This window comes from Perca fluviatilis, chromosome 6 (genome assembly GCF_010015445.1).
Source record: "Perca fluviatilis chromosome 6, GENO_Pfluv_1.0, whole genome shotgun sequence".
NCBI classification, from domain to species: Eukaryota; Metazoa; Chordata; class Actinopteri; order Perciformes; family Percidae; genus Perca; species Perca fluviatilis.
Genome location: NC_053117.1, coordinates 4,568,397 through 4,590,824, shown reverse-complemented (window position 1 = coordinate 4,590,824; position 22,428 = coordinate 4,568,397). Strand labels below are relative to the sequence as shown.

At 37.9% G+C, this 22,428-nt stretch overlaps 1 protein-coding gene across 7 annotated transcripts in view; it reads right to left on the bottom strand.

The window, feature by feature from the left end:
* LOC120560573 (endophilin-B2-like) overlaps positions 1-19,442 on the bottom strand; it is a 46,586-nt gene extending 27,144 nt beyond the window's left edge. For 4 of the 7 annotated variants that reach the window (XM_039803220.1, XM_039803224.1, XM_039803223.1 and 1 more), the window contains exons 1-3: positions 19,263-19,441; positions 18,446-18,587; positions 10,752-10,880 (exon numbers count right to left, since the gene is read on the bottom strand). In XM_039803220.1, coding sequence (XP_039659154.1) covers positions 10,752-10,880; positions 18,446-18,587; positions 19,263-19,325 — 334 coding nt within the window. In that variant the 5' untranslated portion in view covers positions 19,326-19,441. Of the gene's footprint in view, positions 1-10,751; positions 10,881-17,414; positions 17,427-18,445; positions 18,588-19,262 lie in introns of all 7 variants that reach the window. The other 3 variants (XM_039803219.1, XM_039803221.1, XM_039803222.1) reach the window with 2 other exon arrangements.
* Positions 19,443-22,428: the final 2,986 nt, after the last annotated feature.

The window sequence follows — 22,428 nt, the reverse complement described above, 5'->3', positions numbered from 1 at the left end:
AGACCGAGGGAGATTTACTGTCATCTTGAACTTCTTCCATTTTCTAATAATTGCGCCAACAGTTGTTGCCTTCTCACCAAGCTGCTTGCCTATTGTCCTGTAGCCCATCCCAGCCAATTTTATCCCTGATGTCCTTACACAGCTCTCTGGTCTTGGCCATTGTGGAGAGGTTGGAGTCTGTTTGATTGCGTGTGTGGACAAGTGTCTTTTATACAGGTAACGAGTTCAAACAGGTGCAGTTAATACAGGTAATGAGTGGAGAACAGGAGGGCTTCTTAAAGAAAAACTAACAGGTCTGTGAGAGCCGTTCACCTGTTGGTAGGTGATCAAATACTTATGTCATGCAATAAAATGCAAATTAATTATTTAAAAATCATACAATGTGATTTTCTGGATTTTTGTTATATACTCCGTCTCTCACAGTTGAAGTGTACCTATGATAAAAATTACAGACCTCTACATGCTTTGTAAGTAGGAAAACCTTCAAAATCGGCAGTGTATCAAATACTTGTTCTCGCCGAGGGGGTAAGCTTTGCTTCAGAACTCTAACCTCTTATGGCGCCATTTTGATGCTACAAAACAATCACCTCCCGTTAGCATTCCATTGACTGCCATTCATTTTGACGTACCTTTGACAGTGAATAACTTTACATCTGAAGCGTTTAAAGACTATTTGTCCATTGTTTATTTCTAAAGAAACACAACAATGTATAAAAGGCTCCATTAACTTGTACCTCACGTTATAGCTCCGTAGCAGACGTTTTTGTAAAAATAGGCTAACAATTGTGTCACATAGAGAATTAACGTATAGTACAGGAGAAGCTTGCAGGCAGTTTCGACTTACATGAGCTGTTTAGTTTTAATTACTTATGTTAACTAGCATTTTAGTTAGCAATAATTAGCCTGTGCCTATGTTATCGCCTTACATATACCTACACTCTCCGTCTCTGCAAGATTCGGAATGATTGAGATTTCTCTTGGCACAGCTACCAGAAGACTTACAACTTTCAGACAGGTTGCTCACGTCACATTTACTTCGTCTCTCTCAGTTGGAGGCTGCACAGTAATGCGCAGCGCTCACCGGAAAAGTGCTTCTAATATCCTTCACTGGTCTCTGTCCAGAGCAACGGGATCTGTTGGTCCATTCTTATATACTGGCTATGGTTCTTCCCACTGTATATAATCCAGCTACAAAAAAAGTCTAAAAGTCGGAAGTTAGGACAGAAGCGCAAAGAGTGGTTGCTATATACCGTCTTGTCTCATTGTAGTGGAGTTCTGTTGACAGCATTGACCGTAAATATTAACAGTCTATGGTTGACAGTTGAGTTGAGTTACGTTGCTTTGATTGGTTGTAGGTCTATCCAATTGAGTGCAGAGGCATTTTCTTTCCTGTTTCGGTTGAAACCAAACACGCCCCATGCTCGGCCTCTTCGAACCCTCGTACTTTGACAAAAGCTGCATGGGAAGGGTGATCTGAACATGACTATTACGGACCAGCAATGGGACCTTGCTCTGGCTACGGTTCATTCTTCCTCCATATGTGCTCGTCATGGCCTAATCCAATGTAAGGTCCTTCATAAAGTCCACTACACAAACACAAAATTGTCTAAAATATACTCCACTGTTACGCTTGTAACAGGTGTAACCAGTCCCCTGCCAACCATACTCATATGTTCTGGTCTTGCCCTAAATTAACAATCTTTTGGATGAGCATTTTTGACACCATGAGCATAACCTATAATCACATTATCCCCCTCTAACCCTTTGTCAGCCATTTTTTGTATTTCCTCTGACGCTTACCTCCCTGTTGCACTGAGGCGGGCCCTGACGTTTACATGTCTACTAGCCCGGAGACTGATCTTGCTCAACTGGAAGCTATCATTGCACAATTCTGTACTACAAATGCAGAACAAATAAAACATGTGTGCTTATGTCATAATATAAAACTACCTTCACTTGGCTGAAGAAAGCCTAGTTTTCCTGTTTTAGACCGATTTTAACAGTCATGCATTTGTTTCTTAAAAACAGTACGATGTAACGTTTGAGTTAAGTCTCCTTTTATGGTTTACTGCTATCTCCGACCCTACGCCGTAACCTGACGTGCACCTCTGAAAAAATGTAACAACACATCGTGGCGACGTACGTCGCTCGGCCGTGGCTCGGTAGCATTGCATTTCACCCGACTCATTAGGGTTAACTTTTCCTGCTCCAGATTTCCCACCGTGGTCAGAAAGAACAGGGGAGACACTTTGATTCTCTCACTATGACTCTAGAGTCACTACTCATTCCGAAGCTAATCGCCATCACTCTCTCACTTCTCCCTCGCTCTATCACCTACTCCCCACACACATTTGCATGCACACACAAACGCACAGGTATAAACTTCAGGCCACTTACGTAGGCTACTGCGAAAACTCTGCGTGGATCCCCCGCACAACCATAAATCATGCTTTAGTGTGGCATAACAATGGCACAGCACACATTCCTGTCTTGAGTGAAAGCATCCTTTAAATGTTATTCACAAAACACAATGACATATCAAGTGAGGGTGCAGAGAGTTGAAAAAATTGTCTGTCCATTTATTATAGAAAAAGTCTGTATTTTGAATAGTCATTGGTTGCGCACATAAATATATATATATATATATATATATATATATATATATATATATATATATATATATATATAAATTATAACAGCATATACATAGCTTCCAATAGATTCCAGACAAGTAGAATATTTATTAAGACCTATCTGACTTAAACTAGGGCACGGATCTTCAACAGGGGGTCTGGTACCCCTAGGGGGTCCTCAGAGTCAATGCAGGGGGGCCTCCAAATTATTGTTAATTTTTTAAAAGTTTTTTCAAAAATGAAAACTTCTTAACATGAATCCAACATATTAGCAAATATAAATCCCTACTGCTTACTGGCCTATACCGAGGCAATCCACAGATCCAGTTCATCCTAACGATTCACTGTGCCACATGTATGTTTAACATTAAAACATGATTTATAATGCCAACAATTTATTATTTTAAAAGCTTTAGTATTCTATGCAAAAAAAATGTTTATGTATAAAGGCTTTAGGATGCCCTACATGTAATTGTAGGCCCAGTTTATTATGCAACTCCATTTTCTACAATATTAATAGAAGGGCGTCCCTGCTCCATCTCTCTTTCAGTTAAGGGGTCCTTTGCTTAAAAAAAACGTTGAAGACCCCTGGACTAGTGTCTAAAGGTGGGAGGCAATACAGGCTGAGAGAGGACTGCAGTCACTATTTCTCTCTGCTGCAGCGAGGCTGGCAGATTCTCCCTGTCTGTGTCCATAATCTCGCTCTACTTAGTACACAATCTATAGTTAAGCTACGTCAGCCATTTGATTTGAGTGTCGAAATTCTGAATTTTTTTGCTCTCAAAAATCCCCACACATGCACAATACTTCCAATGAGTCGACAGTTACCGTTGTACAACTTTACGCTTGACAGTAATTACACAAAAATGATGATGATTCGTAAGTGTCAAGAGTCAAGTACTGAGAGTCTATTTTTAAATTGGGAGTGAACAAGATAGCGGTTTCAGACACAGGTTTATGGATCCATTGCTTGCTATATTCCGAATATACTGCAACGAACAATACGTTGAGCATAAATGTCTCTGTGCATGCTCGCAGCACGAGCAATCTACGAAGTCCCGTGCCACGGTGTAGCGTGCTAGTATATCTGAAGCTTTACTCACTGTAGGTTCATGCCGCTACAAAAAGACAGAAATATGCAACACTCTTTATCATCATGGTCACATCCCTAATCACTATAACAATAGCTCTGTCTGCTCCACCAGCAGCACCACCCCTTCCTATAGATTCAAACCAGTTTTAAAAAGTAATGACAAAGAAAGCTTAACTGACTAACTAGCTTTATCATAAGCTATTAGTGTTATTATTATCTAATCAGTATGCATCTAAACTACCTGTGATTTCACAAACGTTTTATGTAGGCTATAGAAAACTAATAACCTCTTTTGAAAAAAAATAGTGAATCAAGTAAATAAAATAAAACTTTAAATTGTTGTGAAAATATTTCATTTAGAGCAAAGACAAAGGTAAGAATGTGGACTGTTGGTTGATTGTTAGGAACACTGCCACTCACAGTGACAAGCTCATTAACCTTTTTATCTGGCTGATAAATGAACATGCTGCTTCCTTTCCCTTTTACCAGCAGACATTTTGACTTGTCACAGTAGAACAAGCACAGGTGTAATATTATAATGAGCGATGGCTGAATTCCATTTAGCTGCTTCAGGCTACGTCTACACTACTACGTTTTAATTTTTAAAATGGCTATATGTAACTTTTCAGTTTGTGTTGATTCTAGCGACCGCTTTGGACAAAAGCGGTAGTGTTTTTACCACACCTGCTGTCATAAAGGTGTTTTCTTTACGGTGCTGTTTCACCCACTGTATTACCGAGTTAGTGTTACCAGAGACGGTTTAGTATAGAGGATCTTTGGCGTTACTGGGAGGTCATATAGTCGCGATTACGTTTTTGCTTGGACAGAAAATTATTAATTTACAATAAGACAATAAGTTACTGATGTATCGTTGCATTGCAAGTGTTGCATACGGTAACTTAGTCTACTTTGAATGTATCGTGAGCCTACATATTCCATACATGAGGGCCATTTTGGGGTTGTTTTCACCCGTTGTCTTTTCCTTTAAGCTTTTAGTTGTTCTTTGTTCAATTTCCTTCTTTCCTTTTATGGTCCTGCCTCAGTATCAGCCATAACTACAGCAGATAACTTCTAAATAACATTAAAATACAATTAGGCCTATATAAAGAAATATGTTGCTTCCTTTTACCTGGCTCAGCTGGCTGGTTACGCTAACACAGGCTTTTTCGGTGTTACAAAGAAATCTGTGACCCATCAGAATGTGTAACTGCGCCGTCTACCTGCCGTATATCATTCTGTGACTTTGCGGGAAAAATCAAACCAGGGTAGAGGCCTTACTAAAAACTATATAAAAATAGCATTGTTTTCACTGTTAGTCTCCTTTGCTGTTACAGGTCATTTAAGATCATTGTATGAAAAATGACAGAGCTTCACAAACATTAAGAAGTTACTTATAGTCACTTCAAGCAGCGTTTTGCGACAGAAAACAATCTCCATCGACAAGAGCAGTAGCAGAACTAATCTGCGTCCATATTAACACGTCTGACAATGCATATCACATGAACATTCACACACACTGGAAATGCAGATTGTCTGATTGTCTGATGATGGTTTAATGTTCAAACTGATAAACTTTATTGGTTTTTTTGCAAATATTGACTCATTTTTAATGTGATGCGTGCAACACATTCCAAAAAAGCTGGGACAGGGGCAACAAAAGACTGTGAAAGTTGAGGAATGCTCTAAAAACACCTGTTTGGAACATGAACAGGTTAATTGGAAACAGGTGAGTGTCATGATTTGGTATTAAAGGAGCATCCTCAAAATGCTCAGTCATTCACAAGCAAGGAAGGATGGGGCGAGGTTCACCACTTTGTGAACAACTGCGTGAGCAAATAGTACAATAGTTTAAGAACAACGTTTCTCAATGTTCAATTGCAAGGAATTTAGGGCTTTCATCATATACAGTCCATAATATCATCAAAAGATCCAGAGAATCTGGAGAAATCTCTGCTCGCAAGCATCAAGGCCGAAAACCAACATTGAATGCCCGTGGCCTTCGATCCCTCAGGGATCACTGCACTGCAAAAAAAAAAAAAACTGACATCATTATGTAAAGGATATAACCACTTGGGCTCAGAAACACTTCGGAACACTACAAGTTAAAATTCTACCACGCAAAGCCAAAGCCATATATCAACAACACCCAGAAATGCCGCCGGCTTCTCTGGGCCAGAGCTCATCTGAGATGGACTGCCGCAAAGTGGAAAAGTGTGCGGTGGTCTGACAAGTCCACATTTCAAAATTGTTTTTGGAAATCATGGACGTCATGTCCTTCGGGCCAAAAAGGAAAAGGAAAATCCAGATTGTTAACAGCACAAAGTTCAAAAGCCAGCATCTGTGATGTGCCCATGGCAAGGGTAACTTGAACATCTGTGAAGGCACCACCCTTGTGTTGACTTTAGGTCAAATTGACCCATTTTCAATTTTTGTTTTATATCAGAAAATATGAGACGTAGAAATAAGCGCTGAAAAGTTTTTTTTTTTCAAGGTTGACAGGAAGACAACACAAGGGTTAATGCTGAAAGGCACATACAGGTTTTGGAGCAACATATGCTGCCATCCAAGCAAAGTCTTTTTCAGGGACGTCCCTTGATACTTCAGCAAGACAAAGCCAAGCCACATTCTGCACGTGTTATAACAATGTGGCTTAGTGCCGGTACTAGACTGGCCTGCCTGCAGTCCAAACCTGTCTACCATTGAAAATGTATGGCGCATTAGGAAGCACAAAATACGACAACGGAGACCCTGGACTGTTGAGCAACTGAAGTCGAACATCAAGCAAGAATGGGAAAGAATTCCACCTACAACACTTCAACAATTAGTGTCCTCAGTTCCCCAAATGCTTATTGAGTGTTGTTAAAAGGAAAGGTGATGTAACAGTGTTCAACATGCCCCTGTCCCAGCTTTTTTGGAACGTGTTGCAGGCATCAAATTCAAAATGAGGGAATATTTGCAAAAAAAACAAGTTTATCAGTTTGAACATTAAATATCTTGTCTTTGTAGTGTATTCAATTGAATATAGGTTTATAAGGATTTGAAAATCATTGTATTCTGCTTTTATTTACGTTTTACACAATGTCCCCAACTTCATTGGAATTGGAGTTTGTACATGCCTTTTATATAAATTAAAAGAACAACATTATTGAGGACAAAAAAGTAATTCAGCACTTTTTATTGGTATATTAATAGATCAAACACATTCACTGAAATTGCCAACGGCCTAATAAAATTATCTTTTCCTTTATCACTTGACTTGCTCTAGAAAACTATGTGTACATCTGGTCTCAATTATCTGTGAACTGGATATGTTCTCACTGCATGTTCCATTTATAAAAACATTGGTTGCATGTTTGGGAATTGTTGCTGAGGACTGACTGGAAAGTCTTTGTGTAGTGTGCAGCATTTGTGTTTGTTTAGTTTCAAGTGTCAGATGCTTTGGCGCTGGTTATTTTACTTTGGCACTGGCTGAAACCTCTTAGGGTGGCACCAAAATGTTCTCTATCCAGGAAAAACCCTGCAGTTAAGGCAACCCAAATGTATTTCGTGTTATATCTGAAGGCTACTTGTTCAGTGTGACAGAGCACAAAGAACATGACAACCTGGCAAGATTACTAATTATCTTTATTTCCCGCTATGCAGTCCATTGATGCTTATTTCATTTAATAGTTCTAGTTTGCAAGGTCTACTGACACAAAAGTGTGTATTTACCCACATAAGGAAATCACAATTAATACTTCTGATTAATAATTTACACAAATCCTCAAAACAAATGTTGACCTCTATATTTTAGACATTGTATTCATGGCTAGATACCACAGTAGAGGAAGTAATTGGAAGAATATTTGGTGTGTAATTTTGGTGAACTGAACTTTTGTAACTGCATCAAACTCACACTCAAACAGTTTGGTGGCAGTGAGGACTTTTACAATGCAGGGAGAAAGGCAAGCAGTTTCATCACTTATAAAATGAGTTGCTTGCACATTAAATTGCGTTCATAGTGCTTTTATGTCTTTATGTTTTATGCCTCAGGGAACTGCCACCAAAATTTCATTATATTGTTGTCTGACCCCTCAATATAATGACAATAAAGCTATTTAATGACTTAAATATTTATCATCACCAAACTAAATGAGTTTCAACATCACATTAAAATGAAATGAATAGACAGTGACATCAATAGACACATTCTGGCATGCTCTAAAACTCTGATTTTGGATTTGGTTATTGAGCTATGAGTTTTCCCAAGGACATCTGTGTAGATACCCTGACTACTGCTGCAGCAGAATGCAGAGTGCAAATGAGCCTATTGAAACCATTATTGAACTTTGATTTTACCACAGGCGGGCGGGAGCTGATTTATTGGCCTGACACATACAGTATGTCTGTACAATCCAGTGAGATGAAGACAGGGTTCAAAATTAGCACCATTTACTAGCCAAATGCTCTTAAAATATGTAAGTGGTTGATAGACATGCTTCACTCACTAGCCAACAAACAATGGTAATCAATTGAGTGGCTGGTGAAATTTGAACATTGACTAGCCATTTGGCTGGTGGACAAAAAAGTTCATTTTGAACCTGGATAAAGATGAGAGAGAAGGTAGAACAATGTAATAATGCTCAGGGATTTTTACTACCAGTAAATAACACTTTTCACTCATTCTACAGTATGTAGTAGGGATAGACCGATAATCAGCCCTGGCTGATTATCAGGCCGTTTTTTGGCAGTTTGCAGATTATCTGTATCAGCGTTTTATTTGCCTGATAACTGATAAAGTTAATGAATTGAAAAGTGTTCTACTTTGGCTCAGCTACAGCTCTGTGTCTGTCCGTCTGCTTCGGTTTGACTCATCACTGAGTCTGACTTAATGTCCCCCCCACAACACTACCTGACTCTCTTTTACTCGGTATTATGTTAAAGCATTTAAACAAAGTTTTGTGAGTTTGTAATATTCCAAAATCTTAATTTTGACTTAAAGATTTACATTTTCACTGTAAATGCATCGGTTCCAAATATCGGTTATATTAAAGTGCTCATATTCTGCTTTTTGGCTTTTCCCCTTTCCTATATATTTATTATATATCTTTTGTGCATGTAATAGGTTAAAGTGAAAAAGCCCAAAGTCCACCCCAAAGATGGAACAGAAGTGAGAGCTCTCACTCTGTAGCTAAAACAGAGAGCTCAACACACAGGGTGAAAAGAGGAGCTGCATCAAATATATGGTGTTTTCTGAAAATTAAACAATGTAAAACTAGTCTGATATAACCTCTAAATACAATTATGAACCTGAAAATTAGCATAATATGAGCACTTTAACTACTAATAATCGTATATTGGCCTTGAAAAACCTGTATCGGTCAATCCCTAGTATGTAGAGAGAAAAATTATCAGAAGAGAATATGATCCAGGTCAACATAACCCTTTTGTTATTTTTTCAACATTCCCGTCCCACCGGGATACAAACCTAACGTACCCCTCTCAGACAGACAACAGGGATAGGAAAATAAATCCTAGCCTAAAGTTGGTTAAGTTCTCCACATCAGTTCCAGTTGCCATTTATATTGTTCCGTAACATAAACTGCACACACCTTGTTATGTTTGCTTTTCTATGAAGCAACCGTTGAGAATGGGTTAGTGAGGCGATTCCAATGTAACTGCTTATAAAATTGCATGTATCAAACACACCATTTGATGGAATGCTGGAGCCAAAAACAGCATGTCTTGGATTTTTCCCAATTTCATAACCACACCTGTACATTTTACCTTCATAAAAGGTAATAATGTTCTCTGTTTTTGTTGAAACTATTCTAGACAGGTGTTGAATCAGCTGGCCATTTTGGAAGCTGTAGTTTGTGCGGTTGTTGAATCGAAATGCATTATACTGACAGGAGTTTCTAACATTTATATTTAGTCTTAACATCACTGATAAAAATGGGGTGGACAAAATATTAGAAAAACATGAAGTGCTAAGAGGAAACTTACCATAACTACCAGAAAAAAAGGTCATATCCACGTAGTTTGCCATCTTCTGACCAAGTAAACAAATTACTTTATGAAAAATTCTAATTTAGGTAAAATATTTCAAGAAAATCTGTAAGACCCAATTTCCACCAGATATTAACATGTAATCAATCTCTGGATACATCTTAATCATACACATTTGTTATGCCGAGCTGACAGACTAGACAGGAGCTTTTTGACGGGTAGCTTAACCCTCCTGTTGTCTTCAGGTCAAATTTGACCCGTTTTCAAAGTTTCTATAGCAGAAATTTGGGTTTTCTTTTCTTTCAACCTAACTGCCCAAAAGTAACACGGACGGTCCCATGAAATGCTCTTCACAAGTCAAATTAAGGATCACTTCACTACTATCGTTCACTTTTGAGTGTTTTATTTAATTGTATAGCATTATTCTGACTAAACTTTGACAGTCTGGGATTATCCAAAATCCTCTGATCTTAAATATTAGTCAAAATAATTCATACTTTCTGCTTTTTTAACACAAAAATTAGATATAATTTCATATAGGCTAGATGAGGTTTATTGACCATAAATTCCAAAAATGAGCGTAAAAATAGTGGTAATAAGTTGCTGTTAGTGTATACTGGTGGTAGTGGGAAAAAAGTGCAGAGAACATCGAAAAATGCTGCAAAAACATTGAAAAAAAAAGTCGAAAAAGAGACAAAAAATCTGTGACAAAAACATCAATGTCAAAAAATGTGTTAACCCCAAGGTTTAAGAAGAGGCAGTATTAGGTGACCTTTCAACTTGTTAGGTGAATATTTTTATAAAAGAATGATTGGATTGTACAGATTGGATTTACACCTGGCTGAGATCCCTAAACAATGCGACCCAGACCACTTTCAGACGCGGTCCGAGCATTCCAACTGCAATGTGTTCTGCATGCATTTGCACTTAGTGTTTACCTGATCCAGATCGGATGCTTGTGCAGGGTGGTAAAAGAGTTATAATCTCACCAATGTTTTGACTCCTTGAAGCTTGTTTTAAAGTGGATGCATACTTACCATAAGGAGTTCCAGGGCCAAATTCCTTTGCTGCATCCTGCATATATTGACCCAGCAGCTCTCCATTGGTAATTCTGCATGGTGCCTTCCTGTCCAACTTTTCATAGAGAAACTCCTCAATTCTGGCACCTAAAGAGACAATCAAGAAGAGCTACATTTATGGCACAGCTGGGAAAGAAAGAAGTGCTTGAAACTTTTAGTTAATTTACCCCTCGCACTGATTAAATAAAAACTATACCTAAAAGAATAACTCACTTGTCATTTACTACTTCTCAGTGGTGTATTGATGTATTAGAACTAGAGATGTTCCGATACCAGTATCTGTATCGGCTCCAATACTGCCTAAAACGCTGGTATCGGTATGGGGAAGTACTGGAGTTTATGCACCGATCCGATACCACGTAATAAAGCCCTAAAGAAAATCTATGTTAAAGTAGTTTATTTATGTTCTTTTTCCGTTATAACTGACTGTCTAACTGCATAATAAAAGAAAGTTCTGTGGCAGTCATTGTTTGTGTTTGTTCATGTTTCACAAAGAGCCAGACCGACAACAAAGATAGAAATCATATCACATCCATACAGGGATAGTAGTATGCAGTTGTGAAAACATAATCAAACATATAACACGCTGGTATCGGCTCGGTACTTGGTATCGGCCGATACACAAGTTCAGGTATCGGAATCGGTATCGGGAAGCAAAAAATGATATCGGGCCATCTCCAATTAGAACCCACCTCTGCTCTATGAAACTTTCTCATTGTTTTGATGTTACAGCTTTATTTATTTACTTTATTACAGATGTGTAGTTGAGTCTGAGCCACTGTTATGAACCCCTGTAGACGGCACACTACCTGAGCAGGGCAGACGGATGGAATTACAGGGTGGCTGGTGAACATAACATAGTGGAGCCTGTAACAAGATAAACGCCTAGTTATTTTTCTCAGAAGTCAATGGAGACAAAAACGGAGGTGAAAGGAATGCACATCGTGGACTTCTATTTACCAGTAGTGTCTGCTGGATGTAACATTAGGTTAACATGTTGGCCAAAATTACTCTATAAACTGGTGAAAGTGTATGCGTAAGCTTTTTTTTTAACTCCCAGGACAACTGCAGGTCCACTGCAACTCTTCTTTTAAATCAATGCAATTACTTTTCTTTTTGATGCTGCTATTTTAAAATAGTTTTCATTTCTTACACTTCACTGAAACTTTAATTATTGTATTCCATACCTTGTTAATTCTATTTCAGCTGCTTTCATATTGTCTTTAACAAATTGTTTTATATTGCCCTTAAATGTTTTATGTAAAGCACTTTGAATTTTCTTGTTGCTGAAATGTGCTACACAAATAAAGCTGACTTGCCTATTTTGATGTTTTTCAGCCCCCTTGTGGCAAAACATCACTGAATGTATTAGAAGTAGCTATAAAACAATGTAAAAACACACCTTTACAATATGCTAATTTTGCAGGATTACCCTTTCAATAGTGTTAAATTACTGGTGTAATTATGCATTTCTATGCTGTTCTGAGAATTAAAAAATACATATTTTTGTTGTGGGGTAAAAGAGCAAGAGTTGCACAAAATGCAAACACTCACGTTATCTCACACTTTCTGCACAAAAAAACTCAATCTAAGATGCATCCAGCTGTATGTTGGTAAATTACAAACATTTATTTTTGCTTGAATTGTGCTTAAAATATGCATTGTATGTAACTGCATGCAAGGTAAAACGTTACTATGAGTCATTGCAGGTTTACACGGTGTGATAAGAAAATGGAAATCATTGTTGGTTGTTGTGTTTATGTAATTAGAATAAGAGATGAATCTGTATCCAACTGCAGAATCTGTGTTTAAAGAGTTACTGTAAATAGTAACTAATGCACAGAAAAACAGGGGACAAAATAACATGAATACAGTACCTTACAATACATATGGTAGGACTAACTGCTGCTTCATAATAAATGGCACATCATAGACTGCTTCACAAACTACCACGGAAGTAATTCAATCCTACTGACACTCTCAATAGAGACGTATTGTAAAGTTTCTGTTATTTTGTCCTGTAATGCAATTAGAAAATAAACACCCCACACACTATAGCACGTGTCAAACTCAAGGCCCCTTGCAGATTCAGATATGGCCAAAGCAGAATTTGGCAGATTTACCGACTTTGAGACTCGCTTTTGATTCCCGCAGAAGCAAAGAAGAGTTTTCATATTCCGGCTGTGTGTAAAAATTTACATAAGGAATAATAAGGAACTTTTTTGCTCACTTTTGTAGAGCTTTATGGCGACATAAACAACGAACAAAAATTACGAAAAGTATTTAAAAAAAAAAAAAAAAAAAAAGGCGACATGCAGTAATACAGTCAAAGATATTTTAAATTTTTTAGGAAACAAAAGCATGTCTGGCCCTTGATGGGATTCTCTTTTTCCAGTGTGGCCCTTAGTGAAAATAAGTTTGGCACCTCTGCACTATAGTCTCAAAAATGTGGAATCAAATCTCTGACTCAGTCCAACATTATAAGCTGCCCGAAACGTCCGTTGTGTGGCAATAAACTATCAAACTGGAGTTCTGGCTTGTAGCTTTATTTATGATATATTGACTTTTAGGATCCAGCACCCAGCCTTCAAAGCTTTCTAAGTACCTATGTGAGTTGAGCGCGTCCAGTCCAATTATTTATTTGTTTTTAAAGCACATTTACTGTAGTTTTTAAGTCTGATTCGCTCTCTTGAACCTTGTAGACAGCCCTTTTTAAACTCTGATAAAGCCACTGCACTCTACACTGTACTCTAGCAACAGCTGAAGCATTTCCTTTTCAAATGGAATTTACACTTTGACACTGGTATAGTGGGCACACTGAGAGGTGACCTGACATCATAACACAAAAGTAGGGATAGACTGATTATCGTCCCTGGCCAATTATGGGCCTGTTTTTTGGCAGTTTGCAGATTATCTGTATCAGCCTTTTATTTAACAGATAAAGTTAATGAATTGAAAAGTGTTCTACTTTGGCTCGGCTACAGCTCTGTGTCTGTCCCTCTACTTCAGCTTGACTCACCACTGAGTCTGACTTAATGTCCCCCCCCACAACACTATCTGACTCTTTTAACGTGTGTCATGTTGAAAGTTTCTAATTCATTAAATAATAGCTTAAAGCATCTAAAAGAAATTTTGTGTTGGATTTTGTAACATTCCAAAATCTTAATTTTAAGATTTTAATTTTCACTGCAAACGCATAATCGGTTCCAGACATCGGTTTCATTAACCACTAATAATCAGTATCGGTATGTCTTGAAAACCCAGTATCGGTCAATCCCTACACAAAAGGCACTTTGTTTGCGGATGCACACATCATGTTTGATACGGATGCTGCGCTTGGGAAGGACAGGGGCTGACTTTGACACAGCACCGGGGCAGCTCTGTCCTGCTAAATGTGTACTCTGATTATTTTGGCTCGAGTCCACCACAAACCTGATTCGACTAGTCCGACTATTAGTAGTGCCTGAGCCTGAACAAATTTAATTTAATTACTGTACAGTAGTGCTGGGATTAAAATACCAGTGTATGCCTTGTTACCAAATACCACCCAGGTCTAATGTCTGTTACAGTATGTAGGATAAATGAATATCATGGATGAATTACAAAGCTACATATAGTAAACACAAGTACAATATCCAGCAAATAAGTAGACGCCAGGAGGTTCAGGGAGTGTTTCTCTCCAGACGAAGACATCAAACTCTAGTTTTGTGTAATTTCAGGGGAATATGTCTGAAAATATGATAATACATACTGTATATAAGAGATATCCAGTTCAGGACATCCATACATCTGTTCTCTTTTGTATTTGATCCGTTTTATTCTTTTTTCATCATCATTTATTGCTCACTTACGTGTTACTGGTCATGGTTCTCTTGTATAGCACTTCTTATAAAAAGGTATAATATGTAGGGATTTACTAAAAAACAATGTACAGACTATTACAACAGTAATCCCTCTCAATCATCACTTATTACCAAATATATGTGTGGCAGTGTCTGTATTTGTAGAGACCCCTCCCTCTGCATGGATTTGATCTTTTCTTCTTATTTTGCTGTGTGTGGGACTTTATGGGGGTTAGCAAAGAAACTTTGGGCCACACGTGGATGTGTAACCCCTGACTAATAACAGTGTGCAGGTTGTTCAGCCCATTTTCATTCCCAGGTACCCCCACCCCTCGGCATCTCATACAAATGCACAAGTTTAACTGGCACACTTTTTTTCATACATTTTGTGAAACAATGATTTACTCTTCAGCTTCCTGAGTCTCTCGCTCTCTCTCTCTCTCACTCTCTTTTAAATACTGATTAAAGGGTCATGACTGAGACTTAAAATGATAATGATAATAAAATCATAAAGTCATAGAGTACTTGTGGATAACTTTGTATGACAAGACAAACGTGCAAGAAAACTCACCCCAAAAAGGTATATATATGGTTTTACATTCTCCAAAAACACAGACATCACTATACACTATGACAGATTGTGACATGTAACAGGAGTGAAGAGCATAAGAGTTCAACTAGGTGATGTGAGGAAATATGAACAGTTGATGAGTGGGAACTGTGTAAATGGTAAAAATGTTGGGAGCCAAATTCTCAGAAAACTGAAATCCTGCTCCATTTCTGGATTACTTTCTGTTCCATCAGATATTTTCTCATTGAGGGTTTCATTGATCATGCTTTCTGAAAGGGTGAAATATAATACTGTGGTGTGTTTCTGTCCATATTCTGAGCTGAACTCCTGTACTAGGTGATAGACTTTAAACACCTTAACATTTACCGGAACTAAGAGTCCCATCATTTACTTTCCCAAGACATCCCAAGACACATGGAGCCATAACAGGCAGAACACATCAAATAGGTCCAACTGAGATGAGCAAACCATCAAACGCCCTTGACCAGAGGCTTCACAACAAAAGTAACGATCTTTGCACTACACATTTTTGCTTACTTGTGCTTTCTTGTTCTGTAATTACATTTTCATGTATGTAATTAAGGATTAAACTGACCTACCCACCAAATACTCAGAAGTCTTTTGTTGCTCAAACGATTCTCCTGAGATCATGAGAGAATCACAGGATCACATATTACATGAAAATCAGTTACTAGAAACCAGGTAACCGAACCCATCAGTGTCTGGTGAGGACCTACAGGCGGGGTTTAGGTGTGTGTGACGGCCATGACTCTTCTTTCAAAAACAAGTGGTGGACATGATAGACATATGGTTCATCCAATCACCTGCCAGGTATTTTTTTGAAAGTCCCTGCCCTCCTCCTGACAGCTTCTCAGATGGTTCTGTGTTAGCAAACCAACTGGCGCTTCACAATTGCACAACTTCATGTAATGTAAAGAAGTGTCTACACTATGAAATTTGGGGTGGCAGTAGATCAGTCCGTAGGGACTTGGGTTGGGAACCAGAGGGTCTTTGGTTCAAGTCCCAGTACGGACCAAAGTACAGAGTGTGGATTGGTAGCTGGAGAGATGCCAGTTCACCTCCTGGGCACCGTACCCCCAGGGCGCTGGTCCAGCCCTGGCAGCCCACTCACTCTGACATCTCTCCATTTGTGCGTGTGCATGAATAGCTCCTGAGCATGTCTGTGTGTATTTCAGGCCTGTGTGTAGTGATTTCTAACAAACAGAGTGTAAATTGTAATTTCCCCACTGAGGACCAATAAACAGTATAAATAAATTATTAATAAAACATCTTTTATTTTTTGCTAATTAAGATTTCAGGACAAAAAAAAAAAAATCCAGTGAATTTGCACATTTAGTTATTTTGGAACAACTGAACCATACTGTTATGTTTATTTTTGAAGAAGATATCGGTGTCTACGAGGGTAGTCCAATATGGGTCAGCTGAGGGCCACTGTCTCCTGAATGGTTGTTCATTCTGGTTAATCAAAACACGTTTTAACACTTTCTCATATAGGTCATCATGTAGGAAAAAAATAAAAATCGATTCAATTGAAAGGGGTGATGTCAGAAAGTGATTGATTTCTGAAGGAATGCCCCAGAGGTTTCATTTTATATTTTTGTTTGTAGTTTTGGCAGTCATTATTCTGAGGACCATTTACTAAAAACATTGATTGTGCTACTTTGAACTTGATATTTGATCTAAGCTTGCCACCTTGGGAGCGGGATAGAATGAGGAGTACCTCCACTGTATAACTTGGCCTGGCTGTAACAATGACAACTGCTAACAAGCGCTGAAATCTGACGAGCCAAACCTGGAGTAGATACTCTTTTATTTTTGAATATGGACAGAATAACCAAATATCATGCTTCAGCTTTATGGCATCATATTAGAAGAAAATACACTGTCTGGCAGAGTCAAACAGAGGCTAAAATAAAGAAAGGGGGCTGAAGGTGCACAGTTAAACACCAATGTAGCATAAATGTATCCTGTGCTGACTTACAATCAACTGTGTCAGAAGAGGATTCATCCTATGCTCATCCATGAGCATTAAAAGTTTATTCTGCAGCAGACTTAGATCTTAATACCAAAGAATCCTGTGCTGATTTGGTCCCATTCATTTTGATGAATTACTTCTCTGTAGTAATAATTCAAAGGCATAAAAGGTTTCCACAGCACGGCACTAAAATAGGGAGGCAGAATACTTACCAGTGTGATCAACTGTAGCATGGAGAATCAAAAAGTCACATGTTAGAGCTCCCTATACTCCAGTATCATCTCATCATTTCATATCATTATAAATTATAAGTAATAGATATTTGAGCTTTATGAATTAAAGCATAATTGCAAATATGATGACGCTAGATTCTTGTACAATGTTTTATAACTGTACTGACTGACATTTGGTGCGAGGTGCCTATTCATAGAAACTGTTACTTTTTTTGCATCCCTCTTTTTATTATGGCTTCAAGGAACATATCAGTGGTTTTGCATATTTTGCCTTTATTTTTTTGCACTTGCAAGCTGGCCCCATTTTAAAAAGGTACGCTGTGGAGTTTTTGACCACTAGTGCCGCTATATAGCAATAATTGTATGGCTAAGTGCCCGTTTTGTTTGTATTGTGCATGTGCATGAGAATGCACATAAAAGGATCCAAACAATGCACAATTCTTTGTGCATTCATATATTTTATGAAGAAAATACATTCAACACATGTATCAGACCTCAAAGATACACACTGCATTTTGGTGAGAACTTTTGTTTGTTGAAGTCCACAGGGCAACTTTTAAACTCTGCTGTCAGGGATATGTTTGCAACAGAAAGTTGACTTCACAACTTCTAAATTGTAATGAAGGTGAGGCCTTTTCTCTTCTATACCTGTCCTGCAGACATACAGTGGGCATGTATTTATTTGCATTGTATTTATACTCAATGCTAGTTTTCTACAAGATGAACTATGCTTGCTAGACATGTGGGATGTAATGATTTATCTGCCCTCAGGCAGGTATGGTAAAAATGAAGTTGAACATGGCAAACATCTGATAATGTATCTATTTTTTAAAAGAATAACAAAAGATAATCTAATTAATCTATTATGAACGAGCTAACCTTTCCCTTAGGTTGCTTTCAGCATCAGTCCTAAAACATCAGCCTAGCAGTTATTCTGCTTGACAATAATATGTACTCTCTAGAATATGTGTCCCACCTCTAATGATAGGATTGCTATATTGATGGCATACTTGGGTTGGGCTGCAGCAGGACCTCAGTCTGTCTATATATTTTCTCAGTCCAGTGTTTGGTGCAGTCTGCACGGCTCATCAGGTTCTCGAAGTGAGCGTCCAACTCAGTCTTCTCTGCCTGGCCCAACTTCTCCTCTGTGAACTAAGACAAAGCGCGCACACACACACACACACACACACACACACACACACACACACACACACACACACACACACACACACACACACACACACACACACACGTAAACTACTGAGACACAACTCTTCTCTTCCTAGTTTTAATCAATTATTATCAAAAGCTAGGGCATCAACCATAGACTGTATAAAACAGCATCAACGCGATATGATGACGTCATGGCATTGCTTACCTGACAGTCTTTTTTGTCCCCTCTCCCCATCACCTAACTTGTCCAGATTAATATAAGTTAACGTTATACATCGGTTTCCATTTCCTACGCTTGTTTTAACTGACTGAGTCCATGGTTAATTACAATCGCGACTGGTATGCTACCTTGGCCTAAAACATCGTTACATTATTAGTGGCTAACAACACTGCCATTAGCATTTGGACAGCACTTGTTTAATTACTATGTACGCCTTAACTATTGCCACGACGTACCTGTTAGCTGAATATCTAGTAATTGTATCTGCTTCCTATGCTAAACTCATGCGTCACGTTAGCTCGGCAAGGCACTATTCTTACTTTACACACCTATGAATTACTACAAGGCACTGTAACGGTAGTCAGTAACGTCAGTACAGCTGGCTGTCAAAATGGAAGGAATTGTGTTTCAGCCGAACAACAAGATTTCATTACCTGGACAGCTCGCGTGAAAAACAATCCTGCGTCGCTCGCAAATTTCTTCACGTTGAAATCCATTATTGTGTCTGTTACTGCTAGCTTGTGGTGTATACACTCGAAGCTAGGATGAGTAGACTACTCGACACCAGCGGCTGGATGTTATGTTATGGCACAGCCGCACAGGGCAACAGTCACGTGACCACCACGCAGGCCTCTTTACGTCAAACGTATCAATCTGCCAAAGATATTTAAAAGCAAAAATTCGGACTAACTTTAACAGGGGGTTTCTATGACATCACAACATTGATAACAGCAGTGACTTAGGCAAGCTAGGTCAACAGTTTCATTAAGGTCTGTATTTAATTTTCCCATTAATGCAATAACAGAGGTTGGCCAACAGATGCCGCCATTTTGCTTATATCGAGTGCTTAAAAAACTTAAAAATGGAGCCGTTCATGGCTATCCATTCTATTATCTTTGTGGGCCATCCTTAGCCTGACGTGGTCATACTCAGATTCTAGTCAGAATATCCCGACCTCGAATTTTGTGGGCGGGGCTAAATTCGGCTGGCATCCAGGCTAGGCCATCCTCACATGAGGGACCAGAATCTCAGAAAAAGAAATCTAATAAAACCTCAATCTTAATCCCTCAGGACATACACAACGATGTTATTCTTTAATATTCAAAACTTTCACCCATATACAAACACAATTTGACCATTGGAGAGCAGTGTAGCCTACTCTCTTGAAATACACTAGCTAATGCAACCGCTGACTCCGCTAGCATCAACAATAGCAAATAGACAGATATTGTTAAACGCTGTGACCACTGGAGGCCGTTGTACATCCATCTATCTCATAAATCGGGAAGCCTGTGTGTGTGTGTGTGTGTGTGTGTGTGTGTGTGTGTGTGTGTGTGTGTGTGTGTGTGTGTGTGTGTGTGTGTGTGTGTGTGTGTGTGTGTGTGTGTGTCTGTCTTTGAAATATCTCATGAACCGTTCATCCAATCTACTTTGTACTTGGAGCATTTGGAGCAGTTTGGACAGCATTGGATATTGGATATAAAAAAAAACCTGTGAATAAAACAAAACAGCCAAACAATAAAGGTTGAGGAAAATAAATGTAAAAAAAAAAAAAAAAAAACGCAGCACCATAGACAACACATCTGGTTTGCAAAATTACGAATCCCACTATGGCCACGCCCAGAGTGATAGAGAAAGACAATATGTGTGCCTTAAACCTGCATTCTATCTGAATTCCAGCAGGGGGCGACACGTGCGGTTGCAAAAGGAGGTCGAAGTGGAGAAGTTTATGAGAAAGTGACCCACTTCTCACTTGATTTATTACCTCAGTAAACATTTTCATAATTATGTTCATTTTTTAAATTATGGTCTCGTTGATTTTAAAATTGGCGATGTCTATGCTATGCTCAGAGCAGATCACCACAAACCATTGGGTGACGTCACACATGCTCTGTCCACTAATTTTACAGTCCACAGTAATGCCTACTAATCACCTTGTTGCTAGATTTACCGACATTGACTCTTCCTGTACATTTTGTAAACAGAATATTGAAACAATATCTCACTTTTTTTTGATGGTGAAATTTCCAAAAGATTTTGGACAGATTTGGAGTCTTACTTTTTTAAACCCACCAACTTTATCTACTCCTTTAACTTAAAGATATCATCTGTTTCTATGATAATTCAGGTAATGGTGCTCTTGAGTATCTAATTAATTTTGTAATTCTGTATGCAAAATTCTATATTCACAAGCAGAAATTTTCTAACTCATCTCCTAATTTTGTACCTTTTCTCATAGAATTTAAATCTCTACTGAAGTCACTTAGAAAATTGGATAAAAAAAAAAAGTATTAAAATTGTGGAAACTGTAGTTTTTTCCCTTATTAGTTAGTATATTTATGTCTTCTTGTACTTTTTTTGTAATGTCTCTGTTATTTATCGTTTGTATTGCCTCGTATGTTTCTATTTTTTTTTATCTTCATAAGTTTGTGCACTTGATGTTCACGTGCTATCATTGCTTACCTGATTTTTTGTAAATTGCATTTTGTAAATAAAAAAAAACATACACTTTATAATTTCGAAAAATAGTTTACAAATATTCAGTCAAAACCAGTTTACAGTATGTGCAGCACGCAGCAGGCTGTTGACATTTGCTGCTTCTAACATTACATGATTGCTGGATATACGAAGCAAACTTTTCTTCATTTTCCCTGGTAGTACAAAGCCATAAAATATACACACATTTGAACACAAACATGAACACACAAGGGTTTACCTAATTAGTTAAAAAAATTATAAGATTTGTATAAATTAAAAGTTTTTGTTAGTTTTTAAAATTTGATACTATTTAAATTTTTTTTATCTAGATCAGATTTTCTTAAAGTGCAATATGTTTCTATTTTAATGTATTTTTTATATATTTTATTTTAAGTCAATCAGTGTTAAGACAGACATGATAATAAAACACCATTACTTTTGGTGAATACCTTCGAAATAAAAACAAGCCAAAATAAACGAGGGTCGACAAAGAGTTTGATTTACTGCAGTGCCATTGTAATGGATTTCATAATGCAGGAGTTCGTGTTGTAGCGAAAGTGTATATTATGGATACATTAAGTACTTTAGTTAGCACAAAAATGAGTTACGATACCAGAACAATTTGTTTTTCTATCTATATAACCATATCTACCTACTTACCTATCTAGTCTATGATACAAGTCCATTACCCCATACTCTATAAGTTTATATGCTAACAGATCCCTATTGATCATATCAAAAGCTTTGTTAAAATCGATAAAGCACGAATATGATGGCTTATTTTCACTTATTCTTTTAGTTATAATTGTAGACGATACAAAAATGTGATCTAAGCATGATCTTGATTTACGGAACCCATTTTGTTCTTCCACAAGGAGCTCTTCTTTCTCTAAATACAACATGAGCCTCTCATTAAGTATTGTAGAATACATTAAACTGTGCTCATTAGACTAATCCCTCTATTTAAAGGCACCCTTGGATTCTCATTTTGGGATTTTGGTATCGGATTAATAATTGATTTAAGCCACATAGATGGTATTTTGCCGGATTCAAAACATCCTTTAAATAAAATCACACAAAATATCAAATAGTTTGGGTGATTTCAGTATTTCAGTTGGAATA